Genomic DNA, 17,887 nt, shown 5'->3' with positions numbered 1-17,887 from the left:
GGCAACAGCCTCAAAGGGTGCGAGGCAAAGTCAGGACATGCGGGGACCAAGCAGCAATCGGTATTGTAATTGTAAACTGTCGAAGCTGCACTGGTAAAGTACCGGAACTTCAAGCACTGATAGAAAGCACCGAAGCTGAAATCGTTATAGGTACAGAAAGCTGGCTTAAGCCAGAGATAAATTCTGCCAAAATTTTTACAAAGGCACAGACGGTGTTTAGAAAGGATAGATTGCATGCAACCGGTGGTGGCGTGTTTGTCGCTGTTAGTAGTAGTTTATCCTGTAGTGAAGTAGAAGTGGATAGTTCCTGTGAATTATTATGGGTGGAGGTTATACTCAACAATCGAGCTAGGTTAATAATTGGCTCCTTTTACTGACCTCCCTACTCAGCAGCATTAGTGGCAGAACAACTGAGAGAAAATCTGGAATGCATTTCACATAAATTTTCTCAGCATGTATTGTTTTAGGTAGAGATTTCAATTTACCAGATATGGACTGGGACACTCAGATGTTTAGGATGGGTGGTAGGGACAGAGCTTCGAGTGACATTATAATGAGTGCACTATCCAAAAATTACCTCGAGCAATTTAACAGAGGACCGACTCGTGGAGGTAACATCTTGGACCTACTGATAACAAACAGACCTGAACTTTTCGACTCTGTAAGCGCAGATCAGGGAATCAGTGATCATAAGGCCGTTGCAGCATCCCTGAATATGGAAGTAAATAGGAATATAAAAAAAGGAAGGAAGGTTTATCTGTTTAGGATCGGAAGGTTCCAAATGATTGGAAAAGAGCACAGGTAGTCCCAGTCTTCAAGAAGGGTTGTCGAGCAGATGTGCAAAACTATAGACCTATATCTCTGACGTCGATCTGTTGTAGAATTATAGAACATGTTTTTTGCTCACATATCATGTCGTTTCTGGAAACCCAGAATCTAATCTGTAGGAATCAACATGGATTCCGGAAACAGCGATCGTGTGAGACCCAACTCGCTTTATTTGTTCATGAGACCCAGAAAATATTAGATACGGGCTCCCAGGTAGATGCTATTTTCCTTGACTTTCGGAAGGCGTTTCATACAGTTCTGCACTGTCGCCTGATAAACAAAGTAAGAGCCTACGGAATATCAGACCAGCTGTGTGGCTGGATTGAAGAGATTTAGCAAACAGAACACAGCATGTTGTTCTCAATGGAGAGACGTCTACAGACATTAAAGTAACCTCTGGCATGCCACAGGGGAGTGTTATGGGACCATTGCTTTACACAATATATATAAATGACCTAGTAGATAGTGTCGGAAGTTCCATGCAGCTTTTCGCGGATGATGCTGTAGTATACAGAGAAGTTGCAGCATTAGAAAATTGTAGTGAAATGCAGCGGATAGGCACTTGGTGCATTGAGTGGCAACTGACCCGTAACATAGACATGTATCGTATTGCGAATACATAGAAAGAAGGAGCCTTTATTGTGTGGTTATATGATAGCGGAACAAACACTGGTAGCAGTTACTTCTGTAAAATATCTGGGAGTATGCGTGTGGAATGATTTAAAGTGGAATGATCATATAAAATTAATTGTTGCTAAGGCGTGTACCAGGTTGAGATTCATTGGGAGAGTCCTTAGAAAATGTGGTCCATCAACAAAGGAGGTGGCTTACAAAACACTCGTTCGACCTATTCTTGAGTATTGCTCATCAGTGTGGGATCCGTACCAGGTCGGGTTGACGGAGGAGAAAGAGAAGATCCAAAGAAGAGCAGCGCATTTCGTCACAGGGTTATTTGGTAAGCGTGATAGCGTTACGGAGTTGTTTAGCAAACTCATGTATCAGTCTATGCAAGAGAGGTGCTCTGCATTGCGGTGTAGCTTGCTGTCCAGGTTTCGAGAGGGTGCGCTTCTGGATGAGGTATCAAATATATTGCTTCCCCCTACTTATACCTCCCGAGGAGGTCACGAATGTAAAATTAGAGAGATTCGAGCGTGCACAGAGGCTTTCCGGCAGTCGTTCTTCCCGCGAACCATACGCGACTGGAACCGGAATGAGAGGTAATGACAGTGGCACGTAAAGTGCCCTCCGCCACACACCGTTGGGTGGCTTGCGGAGTATAAATGTAGATGTAGATGTAGATAAAGACGAGCCGCACCCTCAGCGGGAGGTAGCCAACTTCCAGAGCTAACTGTCCAGAGAACTGAAATGATACCCAGCACAGCCAGCAAAAGGAAAACATGTGTCCATGAACTGACCAGAAAAATACAAGAACAGAACAGAAACACTATGCATGTATAAGACATTGGAAAGTACATAGCTACTAAAGAAGAATGCAAGAGAGAATGGACAAGATTGCTGAGCGTGGGGCTAAGTTCCATGGCTTTTAAAACACTATAATATTATGGAGATTTTGCAAAAATGTCACTGCCAGGCACATGAAACTGCTGAAGTGAACCACTAATTAATACAAGAAAATGCTCTCAACGAGATAAACATGCCATGTTGGTGTAGGGGAATGGCGACTGGCTTCCAGCACAGGCAGTAATGGGGAAGGGCTGGGTGTCGGTGAGAACTGCAATGAAACTTCTAAGAAGGCACTACCCAGGGCCTGGCAGAATACACGTCAGGATCAAGGGTCCTAGCACAAATGGTGAGACTAGTGGCTGGGCCGGAGACCAAAACTGGAGAGCGTGCGGCAACACCAGTGGGAACTATGGGGCTGGCCGCAGGAATGATGATGATGGTGGCAGCTTTGACAATGAGAGGATTGGCTGCAGCTGGTTGGCATGTGAACTTACTGATGAGACAGCTGGCATCAGCTTCAACAGGCCTGGTGACAGCAAGTGGGCTGGGCAAAACAGTGCCAATAGTGGCACAAAGACCAGCCTGACAGGTCATCAGAGGCAGACCTGGTGAGGACAGCTGGGACTGGGACAGCAGTGGAGGGACAGACGAGACAGCTGGCAGTGGAGGCGACAGAATGCTCGATGACACTAGGTCCAGCTGCAAAAGGCCCGGCAACAGACGAACTGAAAATAAGACTGGTATCGTCACACAGAGGCTTGGCAATGACAGGAAGGCCAGGTGGGACAGGGTTGAGGATGTCTGGACTGACATCTTTGCAGACAGGCTTGGTGACAACACTAAGGCTGGTCATGACGGGGTTGGTAATGAGGAGACTGACAACATTGCTGATGTTGTCACACACTGGCTTGGCAATGGTACTAGGGCTGGCCGTGACAGGAGTGCCAGCCATGACAAGGCTGGTACCAACAGGACAGATGCCACCAACGAGACAGGTGGCATCTGAAGGTGTCACAACACTGGCTGGGCTGAGGGTGACGGTACTTCCGCCACAGAACTCTGAGAACAAGACATGGAGTGTCACATGGCATGACAACAACATTGTAAACAACCTGACTGAAGGATGGCCAGCTTGCCACACAAAAAACTTATTATGCCTTCTTTGCACTCTGCTCATGAACAAGCTCACTCGAACACTATGAGAAAGACTGTCCGACTTCAACTAAGGATATGGCACACATGTTACTTGGCTGACTGACACAATGAAAATGTACACTTAACTGTTCCACCAACAAATCACAATCTAAGTTCTCCTTGCATGAGTTGAGGAAAAACTGACAACACAAATTAAAAATTTCGACACCCGCACTGCAAGAAAATGAGCACTGTGCTGCGTATGTTCAATGCCATACAACATAAAAAGTAACTCCAACTATTGATGGTACAAGTGCCAGTCCTCTTTCTGACCGCTGAATACACAAAAAAACAGCCCAGATGTGGTGGCTGCGTCGCAATATGCTGCTATAGTGGCAAAAACGTGAGTGAGCTGAGTTACCCTCTGTAACAACAGCTCTGATGAAAGACAGACATTATAATACACGTGAACATGCAAACTGTGTGTGAGAATACTGCCAGTGAATGAGAAACTGGAACTTTGGAGCACTGAAAACAACTTAGACCAGCAGCATGAACGAGAAGTCACACTGATACACGCTAACTACTGAGAACCTCATCACATAGACTACAACTGTATCCCGGCAGAAGACATGTTGGTGTGATGAATACTGCCCTCTGACTGGGAGAAGAGCCCCATCAAAACTAATTAGCACATGATGAACAATGTGAAAACAGAACTTACTCTGGCAAACAAATCAATAAACAGAGAAATGAGACCGAAATAGCACTGAAACATAAATACTGTGAGAGACGACAATGTGAAAACACACTTTTATCTTGTTGCCACTGAAGTTTGGCAGAAGAGAGGAAACAAGACAGCAACAACAGCAATATACTTCAACACCCATGGACACAGAGTTGTCCTCAGTAAAGCATCTTCGTACTGAAGACTGATTGAAGATACTTTTGAAAGAACAACATTACTGACAAAACAAAACTCAGTTATAATGTCCTTGGATGAATATCCACGCAGCTGCGTGCAACAGAAATATCTCTCCTGTGAAGTTGTCAGTGATGTGCCCTCATGACACACCCCAGAATCATGGTAGGCAGTGGCATGAAGACCTGGGACGTTACTGGGCCAGTTCTGCCGGCGTATGATGGCTGACGTACTGCTGGTGAAGTTTGCTAAGGACTGGGCCAGGTCTACCAGCGTTTAACACTGATGTGGGACTGTTAGTACTGCCAACTGGTAGTGCTATAACTGATCTGCTGATGCTGCTATATGGAACTGCTTGTACTGCTGGCTTTAGGTGTAGGGAATAACACTCTTTTCACAGTCTGGCAGTGACCTAAAAAGGCGGGAGCAGATGGATATCCAGGTGGCACTGAGAGGGCACGTGACCGGGTGTAGGGAAATGATTCCCTGCTAACATCATTCTGTGCTGTGACGGGTACACAGCATGTTGGCTAGGTTGGCACCCTTAGACACTGTGGAGGCAATGTTAAACTCTGTGTTAAGCAGTCCAGGCTGTACAAGATGTTAGAAGGGGTTGGGTTGTTTTGGGGAGGGAGACCAGACAGCGAGGTCATCGGTCTCATCGGATTAGGGAAGGATGGGGAAGGAAGTCGGCCGTGCCCTTTCAAAGGAACCATCCCAGCATTTGCCTGGAGTTATTTAGGGAAATCATGGAAAACCTAAATCAGGATGGCCGGACACAGGATTGGACCATCGTCCTGCCGAATGCGAGTCCAGTGTCTAACCACTGCGCCACCTCGCTCGGTGATGTTAAAAGCCATTTACCAATGTCCTACAGGTGGAGTGGCTGCTCACATGGTCTGCCTGGTGTGTGGAGGAAAGGATGGCCAGGCAGATATGGCATTAAGTTCATAAATTTCTCATATTTATTCAGTCTGCTTCCATTTTAATACTTTTGTTATCTAGTTGTATAACATTCAGTGCACTGTGTCGTCTTAAAGCTGTACCAACATTCAGATCAAGTGTGGTTGTGTTCAATTACTCCTGGCAGTGAACGAGTAATGGGAGAATGCTGGGCTCTTGTAGTGGACTCTTCTACCACCTTGTTTTTCCTGGCAGAATATTGTCTGTACTGTCGCCATTTCTCCATCTGGTACCATTAGAAGATTTTCCTCTTCATGTCTGTCCTGGTGTTATATTCTCAATCTGTACTTTGACAGTTGGAAACGCATCTTTGTTTTGATCTTCTGGTCTTTCACAGCTGCAAAACTTGTAACGCAGTGTCCTCATTGGTTGCTTTATGTATAGATGTAATGCACAATTTGAGCTCAATGGCAAGCTTCTTGATGTTATTGTAAGATACTGTACCTAAAAATTTTAAATCGTGGTCTGGTTTGATGAAGATATTGCTGCCTTATATATATACGACCTCTCAAGCAATATTTTCATACTGTTAATTTTTAGTCTTCTTTGGTTTTCTTTCTTTCCTTTTATACTGTATGCCCCCCCCCCCCCCCCCCCACACACACACACACACACACACACACACACACACACACACACACACACACACAGGTGTGCCCTCACATGCAAACCCCCCCCCAATCCCCTCCCCCAGTGCACCCCCTTTACACGCACACTTTTTAAAATGTCACACACATGGCAGATATATGATTAATTAGCGTAACTTGTGAAAAAGGCTGTTTGCTCATATAATGTGATCTTATTAATGTGTCTATTGCTGACTGTATCCTACTCTTCAATGGACTGCAGAGTTTCTTTTGTATGAGGAACTATGGCACATTGGAGGCATACGTGAGAGGCTTAACAACAATGTAAAACAGCTTTCTCATATGTAGTGTCATTCATATGGTGGACTGCAAGGAATTGACAGTGTCATACCTCTCCACCTTAGGGGACATCTTGAAGTTCTTTTCCCACTCTTGGAATTGGAAACTTGTAGTTCGCATATGGCTTGTTCCTGTGTTGGCAGTACGTAGTGTGTGTCATGAGTAATTCTCAGTAAACCCCATTTTAAACAATGGAAACTCCAGGTTGAAATATCAACAGTAAAAGGAAAAGGGTAGATTGCTACTCACTGTAAAGATGACACGTTGAGTTGCAGACGGGTACAACCAAAAGACTGTTACACATTTAGCTTTCGGCCAAAGCCTTCTTCAGAAAAGAAAAAACACACACACTCATTCACATAAGGAAGCACACGTCACACACACGACCTCCATATCTGGCAGCTTGGACTGGAATGCAACTGTCATGTTGAATGAAAACATCAATCTGGAGGGGCTGGGGAAGCGATAGCAGGGTATGAGTGGGGGGAGAGAAGGGCATTGTCTGGTGGAGCATGCAGGGTCTAGACGGCAGCGTGAGAAGACTGCCACCAAGCTGAGCGTCAAGAGGCTGTGGGCCAGGGAGATGTGACAGGTGGGTGGGGGAAGGGGAGTGGAGAAGGAGATGAACAGTGAAGGGGGAAGACGGGCATATGTGTTGGCAGAGGGTGGCATACAATGAGGGTAGGAGATGTGAATAGGTGGGAGGTAATAGGACAGAGGGGCAGAACTGTTGGATGGAGGGTACGGGGACAGTAGTTACCAGGGGTTGAGAATGGAATAATTTCGGTGGTGGAGTATGCGTTGTAACAGTTCAGAAAAGTTGATGGAGGGGAGATTCAAGGTGGCCCAGGTTGTGAAACAGCCACTGAAATTGAGCATTTTGTGTTCAGCTGTTTCATAGTCATACCAATATAAAAAGCTGTGCAGTAATTTCAGCAGAGATGGTATATAAAATGGCTGATTTCACAGGTGGCCTGGCTTTTAATAGGGTAGGATAAGTCTGTGACTGGCCTGGATTGGACATACCTTGCACTTAGGCCTTCCACAAGGATATGATCCCTGTGGCAAGGGATTGGGATTGGGGATGCCATAGGGACGGTGAAGGATGTTATGGATATTGTGGAGGTTGGGTGGGGCCGACAGAACACAACTTTAGGAGGGTATCTTGGGTAGGATGCCCCTCGTTTCAGGGCATCAATATAGGTAATCAAAGCAGTGACAGAGGATGGGATCCAGTTGATACAGCATTGGCCTGTATTTTGTGACAAAGGAGGCACTCCTTTGTAGCTTGTTCTTGGAGGTGGTGGGAGGCTTTGGGGTATGTGGGGAAATGGCACAGGATGTCTGTCTGCAGGCTAGGCCCGGGGCATAGTGTCTGTCTTTGAAGGCCTTGGTGAGTCCTTCAGCGTTCTGGGGAAGGGAGTTCTTGTCACTGCAGATGGGCTGCTCCTAGTGGACATGATGTATGGGGGGAATTTTTTGGTGTGGGAGGGATGATAACGGTCGAAATGCAGGTACTGTTGGTGGTCAAAGAGCAGGAGGTCAATGCCCAGGATGGTGGCACAATGAGATGAGGAGGATGAGGTGTGGACGATGGGAGAGAAGGTGTTGAGGTGAAGGAATGAGGATAGGATGTCTAAGCCCTGAGTTCACATCATGAAAATATCATCTATGAACCTGAACCAACTAAGGGTTTCAAAGGAGAAAGAGTTGTGTGTTAAGATGCAGTTAGAAAGGTGTATGAGGAATTAGTAGTGGATTTGAAGTCTGAAGGATGTTGGGAAAGGTAGTGTTCAATAGGGCATGAGGGATGTTGGTGTATGGGAAAGTGGGAGAATCTCTGACTGCAGGTACAATGATTGGTCAGGATTTGTGTTATGGTTGTGTATGGCTGTCCTTTCTTCTATTGAAAGGTTATTGTTCTTAGGAAGAGACTAGGGAAAGATGGCGAGGCAAGGTTGGAGGTAAGGAATTTCTGGAATGTGACCAGAGTGTAGTTTGTGTGTGTGTGTGGGGGGGGGGGGGGGGGGGGAGGAATCACGGTTGGGTGGTGTTATATACTGAGAGAGGCAGGGTTCAGTGTTGTGACTAGTTTGGCTTTGATCGGAGGGATGGGTGGCAAAGAAATGTTTCCATTGCAGGGATCAGGAGGAGAGTTGGTCTTTGACAAGTCAGTATGGTTTAATTTGGGTGTAGGGCTAAATGTGAGGCCTTTGGATAGAACTTAAATTTCTGTTGGGCTGAGGACTTTGCTGGAGAGGTCAGCAACAGTGTTTTGGCTCTGAATTTAGTAGTGTTGGTAGGGAGCTTTGGGGGACGTGACAAGTTGGAGAGGTCAGATGGGCAGCGTTTGGGTGCTATGAGGGATTAACAAGGAGGAACACTGTTGGTAGGATAGGGGTTGAATAGTGGTGCCCAAAGATGGCAGGAGGTTGTCAACACATTGGATAATTTATGGAGGTGATGTCTGGAACACTCCTCCATAGAGAGCAAGGGATTAAATTTCAGAGATGTGTTGTATGTAGTAGGGATTGCATAATAGCAGTATCTTGCAGAGGAAGCAGAGGTGGTCCTGGTATGCCTGTGCCAAGGAGATGTGTTTTTGCAGAGCCAGGTTTGTGAGGATCAGAGACATGCAGAATCTGAAAAGGCAAAGGTCATTGTGAAAGGAGGAGTAGGATCAAAGAAGCAATTTTATGTTTAGGCTGTTGGGAAAGGGGAGAATACCATGGTTTAAGCAAAATTTACAGAATAGGATGTGAGACTTGGTTTTAGCCACAGAATGGGATACTTTTCTGAATTGATGCTGAAAGATGGAGCAGTGGTATATTGTGGCAGGGATGGCATAAGGGAAACGGAAATGACGACGCAGAATTGCGCGAGTGAAGGTGTTAGGTGGTTGTGAGGGGAGCTGTATAACAGAAAAGATGCATAAGAGATACATAAAGAAACACAAAAACAACACAGGTATGTGAAAATATGAAAAATGCATGAAACCACTTAATAATATGTGCAGATATGTAAAAAGCTTACAGAAACATAAGAGAAAAGGAATGTATGAGGCATGGGGGTATGGGAAAACCCAGGTGCAAGACCTGCCCAATCCATCCACCCACCCACCTAGCACTTACTATTCCGGCCCTGTCACATAAATATCCTACCCCATCACAGGCCAGGCCACCTGTGACAACAGCCATGTCATATATCAGTTCTGCTGCAATCATTGCGCTGCTTTTTGTATCATCACTTTCACATAACTTACACAATCCAAGTAGTGCACAGTAGGAAAGTTGTATGGAGGCATTTGCGGTGACATATCATGTCAATGATAGGAGCCCATCATAATGTAATATGTTTACATCCAGTGTAAATATTGTGTGTGAATCGTAGGTGTACGTATGATTCATTATGTATTGGAGGCTGGCTGAGGTGGCACAGGTAAATGAAAAACCCTTCATGATATGCATTTTCAGCTCATGTTACAGCGCTCATCTTTAGAAGGTTAGTACACACTGTTATGCACCGTTGAGACTCAGTGCCACAGTACTTTGATGTGGACTGCTTATGGTAGACTTCTTCGCCATGCCACACAAAGAATCATGTCCACATCTAGGTTTGATTCAAGGACAGCAGAAAGCTGAAAGTAGTCACCAAGTGAGCTGCTGAAAAAGCATACTGTGTGAAAATGGAGCAAAGTTGCTGAAGTAGTTTTTCAGAAAATGTTTTACTTGTAACACAAAAAACAAAATACCACATAGTTCAGATCCACATGTTTTTTCTATAGAGAATTGTTTTCAAACAATTACAGGGAAACAGTTGGGTAAAAATATTTCATTATTTCAAATTGTAAGTCTCACCTAAAAGCCTGAAGATGAGGTGGTTATATTTTCGTTATTTGTCATATTTATTACAATACTTAAAAGTTGAATGACTCACTGCCCATTGTTTGAAGAACTTGCAGTGAATTAGAGGTGCATATTTTGACTGGTATTCTGAGGGAAGCAGAAACTGGCAGTCTGAAGTTAATGCTAGGTTAAAAGGCAGAGTGGAAAAAGTGACTCGTTGAGAATTAGATCCCACCATCTTTTTGCTTTGCAGTCACATGGTCTATTGCTAGACCACCATACCAGGTGTGAATTAGATCCCACTTGCTGAGTTCTCGAGGCCCTGCTGTTCCCTCCAGTCGCTGCGGCCGTTCACTAGGTGACAATGGTATAGTTTTCACAACTTAAAATTAATTCATCATAATTCAGACAGTTTGTACAAAATATTTAGAAATTATGTATAAAAATCTTCTTCCTGAGTTAGTATACCTAATCTGAGATTAATTTGCATATATAGACAGACTGAACAAGTGACTTACTGTTAGATTTGTATATACAGAGATCACCTAACCATGTGTATCTTTTTCATTTCAGAGTGTTCAGAGATAGTGGCAGGGATGCCATTCCATATTTGGTTGGGGCATATGCTAATGTAGTTCAGGAAAAAATGTGCCAGTGAGTGAAACATAGGTTTCACAGATTAAATGTTGTATGATGATTCTCTTTAGAAACAACTCTCACTTGTTAAAAGAAGTTGATAAGCTTTAATAGGTTATCAAATACGGTGTTGTAACTGCTTGGACTGTTCTTTCTGATTTGTTTTATTATGAATACTGAATATTTTGTTCAAGAAGATAACTTATTTTCCTCACTGTCACATGAATGTTGTACTTACTGACTAATCTCTTATACTTCAGGGCGGGAATGATTACTGATGTCTGTCGTAGCTTTTTTTTCATGCTGTGTGCCTTCTGAGTCTAGTTTTTCAGCTGTTCACATCATTATTACATTAAACTTTTTGAAACTTTGCTAACAGTTCTAAATGACAAAATTTTTCTGCTATTGCAGATTTTATTTAATTTGTTTATTTATTGTATGGTGTTTGTGTGATTTATTTGCTGTTTTTCAGTGTGTCATTTCAACATTGGAAGCTTCTGTGAGAAATAAGGATGGATGCACGTTTGATGAGCAGTGCGACTTACATTCAAAGCATTAGTTGATCTCATTTACTATGATGTTAGAGTACAGAATTTACAGGAACTTTATACATTCGTCAAAGAAAAATGAAGATGTTCTTCCTTTTCAAAAGTATTGATATAAATAATATTACATTTGTTCTTCCTGCACATTTTTGTGCGTTCTGTAAGGCAGTTGACAGTTGCTGCAAATGTACTTGAGGAGTTAATTGGTGCTATTGTAATATCATTGTTACGTTGTTTCTACCACAGCATTGCAGTTTTGTAAGTAAGTGGCATTTTATCTATTGATGAATTGTCAGAAGTAGATTTTGTTGGCAAATTTTTACTTTTTTTCCATAAAATTTGTAGCTTATATAAAGTATACTTTAGGGCAGTAATATTTTTACTTCTTTTATCAGCTATTGCCAAAAAACATGCACAACATGTGCAATGAGCTAACAGTATTTTTATTCAATAAGTAGCTTAGTACTTAGCAAACAGACTAGTCTTGCACCAAATCTATTACAGATGACATGTTTCTTGCATTGCATCTGAAGTTCAGTAATATTGCCTATAAATATATATTAAGAATGTTATTTAAATTACACTGTTCCTAGTGAAGAAAAGCACGTCAGTAATTTTAAGTTTGTTTTCTTTTCTCTGTGTTTTCCATTTTATTTTCACCAAAGAAATTGAGGCAAATGTCTGAATATATGTTACAAGTGAGAAGCAGAAGTAATTAAAGATTTTTTTTGTGACTGTATAGACTGAACTTGCATTATTCGTCTGTTTTCTATGAGAAATTGTGTGAAACGCACATTTGTAGCTCATTTTACAATTTAAAATGGTAATGTATAATTAAAAGATTAAAAAGTTGTACTTTATTTTGTATACATGGTACAAATCATGACAGATGTGATATACTGTGTTATTTATGTGAATACAGATTATTGTATGAATATTTTATCTGATCTGAGAAAGTAATATTTCAATAGTTATGAAGCATTGTCACCTACATTTTTTGATAATATGTTATGTGTAGTTGGTTGTTGTTAATGATGTTATGAAGACTTAAAATTTGGAGAACTCGTGTTGTTGAAATATGGAAATAAACAAACAGGTTTTCCTGGTTGTAAATGTACTTAAAGGATAACATTCCCAATGTTCAGAACCAGATGAAGAGTGGGCTGTGCCTTACCTACCACAAGTCATTATTTAATTATTTGTTACTATTTTCTTATATTTATTACCATCACGTATTATTTTGGTTTTGTCTTCTAGGGAGGCCTCAAATTATAAAAAAAAGTTACAGATATGTTAAAATTGTCATCTTGTTTTTAGATAACGGCGAAGTGTGTCATGGTAATGGATAAATGCTTCCTACTCCATGCCCTCTGATTTCTTTTATTTTGCCATCACGTCAGTGGCAATGTGATAAAGTTACTTAACTGAGAATACTGCTGTTTATAAGTAATGCCTATAATTAGTGTTCTTGTGGTGAGAATGGAAGTTGTAACATGAGCAATAAATATAAAAGTTAAATTTCAGTGAATACTTCATTAATCTTGGTAGAAGAGGAAGGGGTGCAGACAAAGATGGAAGAAGGTTATGCGTATTAGTAAGGTTAAAACTGTCTGAAACTTTTTTACATGTCACTATAGAAATAAAAAATAAAAAATTATGCCATTGGCATAACTCTCATTCTCATGGTTTGTAGTCAAGGTTTTGCATATTTGAAAGAAAAGAAGTGTCTGCTTTTGTACTGGTGAGCGGGGCGTTCTCTTACATCTCAAGTTTTTGTTTCGCTTCTGGCATACATCTTTCAACATTTACTGCTGTAATGTACTGATACACTTGTAATTCAAGACAGTTCCTTATTATTCAGGGATGTATTACAAAACTTAAGGAGAAGCACATAGGTATAGCTTACTTACTTCAGGTACTTATTTATTTAATGAGATAAAATATCACCTTAAATCATTTTTATCTGATTTTAGTATGGATTTAGGACAGTATAAGTATCTGCTACCAATGTACAAAGAATCATTGGAGCTCTGCTAATGCAAGTGAAGACCAAATAATCTTAAAATACAGTTAATCTGTACAATAAGTTCTCCAAGCAAAGAGGAAGATATGTAGTGAGTGAAACTGATGTTATTTAAATGCAGTGTATATTTCTTTAATTCTTGCAAGTTAAGTAAGTGAAATCACATTAACATTTCAGTTGCAAGTAATTCTCACTCCCTCTCCTAGCCCTCTCTCAATTAATTGATAGAGGTTGTATGATGAAACTGCTATCTTGATCAAAGATAGAATTAACTTCAAGTTAAATAATTGTAAAATTGATTTTGGTGAAGATTGTAACAAGATTTCATGTGAAGTAAGAAACAATCATTCATGTATGGTTTACAATTTCTTGTTGAATTGTGCTCTTGTTTGAAACATAATGACAAATAAACATGGAGATAAGAAATCAAGTTTTCAGTCATTTTTCAAGTAAACTAATGCTCATTATAGATTCCTTCCCAGTTTTTAGCAGTACTTGAAAGTATTCTTATCTTTCTTTTTATCAACTGTTTGATGTTAGGAAAACACTTTTTTACCTTCATTTTATAACAGATCTCCTAAATTTGTCTTTTTCCACAATTCTGAAATTATGAAAACATACGAAGTCTCCTCTCGTAACAGATACAAATCAGTTACCAATGTCATTGTTACTCATGATCTTTTCTTTCATTTTTAGGTTTCAGTACGTCAGTCAGTAGAAACGAAACAGGATTACTTTGTTGTCTGCCTGCATGCCTGCCTGTTCAGTTGTTAAAAATCCTTTTTCTCAGGAATGAGTAGGCATATCAGGTTGCAATGTATGTCACATATTAAGGTGTATTGCCACTTGGTGGTGCAAAAAGTTAAAGCTTCTAAGTCAGTGCAATCAAAAGATATGGCCACTTATGTCATCTATTTTGAAACTCGCAAACACACTCTCTCTCTCTCTCTCTCTCTCTCTCTCTCTCTCTCTCTCTCTCTCTCTCTCTCTCTTCATGACATTATGCAGTTTGAACATTTTAGGTCAGATAAATTTTTGGACAGCCCACTAAACACACACTGCGGGTTGTCAGACTATGCATCTGATGGTATACAAGTTCAGGGACAGTGACATAGATGTGGTTTCTGTCAGAATTTGTTAATAGAGATTAGGGATGGGAAATGAGAGCCCATGTCGTGAGATGCTTGAGAACTTCATGAATTGTTTCCTATGAAGCATGCCTCATGACACAAGACTGTAAGTACACTTCTGACTTGACAACACCTTGCTGCACTGAGTGTCTGATGATGAACAGATTGGACTCATGTGGAATGTGCCGGTAGCACGAGTTATTAGTAGAAGTACGGCTTCCTATTCACAATGAATAGTACAAGTGCAGTCTGGTAGGCATGCGACATCAAACCCACATGGGAAGGTAAGCCTTTTCTATTTCAGTATATCATCCATTTTTTCATATAAGAAAGACCCTTCCCCAAATCTGCTGCTGTACGAATAACAGATGCATCACGATGTGCAATTGAAATGGTGCAGCAACTGGAAACATACTACGAAGTTGAAGTATGCAGGACGGTATGATTCTTGTGGACAAAACATCTAAATTGCACACAGATTCATTCTGAAATTCAGGCTGTATACAGACCAAATGCAAATCATGTCCAGCCATAGTGAAATAGTGCAAACAGTTTGACGAAGGCTGCTGATCAGGAGGTTTCGATCTTATAGTATGCAATATCCATTTTTTTTCACAAGCTGAAAGAACAAGCAAGAGGAAAATGAGTTTCCAACAATGAGGACATTCACACAGTGATTCTCAAACATCTTTGTGACCTATAAGTGGGTGTCTATAGTCAAGTAATTTAATGATTGGTAGAGCACTCCAGTGGTTTGTTTTACTGGAGGCCAGGTGACTGTTGAAAAATAGTGTAATGTGTCCTGTGTCACTTTGAAGTGTAACTGCAGCAGTCAATAACAGTTACCTCGGCTACGATAACAATGTGTCCCTTGTATTTATGCAGGAATTACTGATACTGATAATATGTTACTTATTTCCAGGGGATGAAAGGTTTTTTAAATATGTTCTGTAGGGATCAAACATTTTTGATGATGTTTTTACTAAATATGGCACAGATTAGACAGGTTTTCTTTGTAGGAGCCTCATGCAATGACTGCCTTACCTACCTCCGCTCAGTCCTCACACACACTGATAAAGGGAAGGACATCAGAAAAGGCCAACTGATTCAGCTTCATATTTTGGTATGTTGCTTGTGTACAACTTAAAATGAAAGACTAAGATATTTTGTCTGAACACTCCTCCATGTTTGAGAAAACCACCCTTAAAGTACATTATGTGTAATTGTGTCAAAATTGATGGAATCAATAGATAATTGAAAAACTGAGCCTTTTTTGACAACATATAGGGGGGTCCGCAAATGCATATTTTCCTGGAAATCAAGAAAAGAAAGTATTGTAACTGTCACTTATGTACACACAAGGTATACACTGTTCAACTAAAGCCTTGCTAGCATAGTGACCAGGGCACCTGGTTGGGGAGCGGAGAATGTGTGTACAATTCCCAGATTTATCCAGCAGTTTTGTATTTTTTTCTGCATTGAATTTGGTAGCAATAGGAGGGTTAAAGTAAGTAAGTCAATAAGAAGTTGTAACAATATATCTAAAAACAAAGATGATGTGACTTACCAAACGAAAGCGCTGGCATGTCGATAGACACACAAACATACACACAAAATCAAGCTTTCGCAACAAACTGTTGCCTCATCAGGAAAGAGGGAAGGAGAGGGAAAGACGAAAGGAAGTGGGTTTTAATGGAGAGGGTAAGGAGTCATTCCAATCCCGGGAGCGGAAAGACCTTACTCCTGAGATTGGAATGACTCCTTACCCTCTCCCTTAAAACCCACTTCCTTTTGTCTTTCCCTCTCCTTCCCTCTTTCCTGATGAGGCAACAGTTTGTTGCGAAAGCTTGAATTTTGTGTGTGTGTGTGTGTTTTGTGTGTCTTTCGATGTGCCAGCGCTTTCGTTTGGTAAGTCACATCATCTTTGTTTTTAGATATATTTTTCCCATGTGGAATGTTTCCCTCTATTAATTAATATCAGAAGTTGTAACAAGATAGACAAATTTCTCAAATGACTTGGATTACTAAAGTATTAAAGTTTTAAGTCTCATTCTATGAAAATAATTCTGAGTAAGACTGCTGCAATTGGTAGTATACATAAAATAATGTGTTTGTGCATGACACAATATTGCATCATAGCATATGGAAAATTGTTGCCCACCGTTTTCCTGTGTTTATAGGAAACTGAAGATTAATTTGGTCCTGAATGTATAGAAGAGGCCAGTCTTATAACAGACTCATTAGAATATATTTATTTCACTTACTCCAAATCTGGGAAATTGACAAATTCAATTTACAAAATGTATCTTGAGAACATTGTAAACCCATATGTTGCTGATAATGAGTTTTGTCTGATATTGGATTACTGGAGGGGGAAAAATTAGTGCTGCAGTGTGTGGTAGCATGTTTATAGATGACGAAGATCAACTAACTTGCACAATAGAAGTAATACCAGCAAATAGTACATCTATGTGCCAGCCTTGTGATGATTATTTTTGACCACTGTGTGGGCAAAATAACGGTACACAGCATATTTCATGATCAACTTTTAGCAACAATTTTTCAGGAAATGTTATATGTGTCGCATGTGTCTAAACTAATTTTCAAAAAAGAAATATTTTAAAAATGCAAACAACATCTGTTTTTCTGCCAACATTTTGGAAGGAACGATGTAGTTCCGTGAAGATTGCATTCGTCAGATGTTGTTGGTGCTGAGAGTGCATTTGTTTCAAACAGTTATATGAGAAGTACCGTGTGTCTAGTTGTTCGAAGGAAACAGGGACATGTAAACAGAGTGAGTGAAAGAGCCATTGTAAAGTGACCTGGATTAAATTTTTAATTAATTCCTTACTAATTCATGTTGTTTGAGAAATTTATTTGCCTACCTTGTTATTCCACACTGATTGATTTTACCTTACTAATCTTCCTATTACTACCAAATTTGGGAATTGAACACAGTTTCTCTGCTCTCCAGCAGCCTTAGCTGATACGCCAGCGCTGTTTATAATGAGTTGCGCTTACGTTACTTGTACATAAGAGGTAGTTGTAAAAATTTCTTTCCTTTATTTGAAGGAAAATCTGCATTTGTGGAGCCAAGGAGCATGGCAAAGGGTAATCCTATTCTACCAGTTGTCAGGTGTTCTTCCTGTTCCATTCACGTATGAAGCACCTGAGGAATGATGGTTAGAATGCCTCTCTCTCTCTCTCTCTCTCTCTCTCTCTCTCTCTCTCTCTCTCTCTCTCTCTCTCTCTTCCCCCCCCCCCCCCCCCCCCCCCCCTTTTGTGAAACTTCGTTAATAGACTTTCCAGGGGTAGTTTATGTCTATCTCCAAGAGTGTTACAGTTTCAGTTTCTTCAGTATATCTGTGCCACTGCCTCGTGCGTTAAACAAACTTGTGACTATACATTCAGTATCCCCCTGTTAGGTCTATCTGGTACGGGTGCCTCACACTTCAGCAATATTCTAGAACC

General features: G+C 41.0%; 1 protein-coding gene across 10 annotated transcripts in view; it reads left to right on the top strand.

Moving 5' to 3' along the window:
• The window catches only part of LOC126416404 (START domain-containing protein 10-like), a 139,358-nt gene extending 125,660 nt beyond the window's left edge, over window positions 1-13,698 (top strand). For all 10 annotated transcript variants that reach the window (XM_050084106.1, XM_050084108.1, XM_050084111.1 and 7 more), the window contains one exon: window positions 11,191-13,698. In XM_050084106.1, coding sequence (XP_049940063.1) covers window positions 11,191-11,277 — 87 coding nt within the window. In that variant the 3' untranslated portion in view covers window positions 11,278-13,698. The remainder of the gene's footprint in view (window positions 1-11,190) is intronic.
• Window positions 13,699-17,887: the final 4,189 nt, after the last annotated feature.

This window comes from Schistocerca serialis, chromosome 8 (genome assembly GCF_023864345.2).
Source record: "Schistocerca serialis cubense isolate TAMUIC-IGC-003099 chromosome 8, iqSchSeri2.2, whole genome shotgun sequence".
Lineage (NCBI taxonomy): Eukaryota > Metazoa > Arthropoda > Insecta > Orthoptera > Acrididae > Schistocerca > Schistocerca serialis.
Note: the sequence above shows the minus strand (reverse complement) of the source record. Positions and strands in the feature narration are given on the sequence as shown.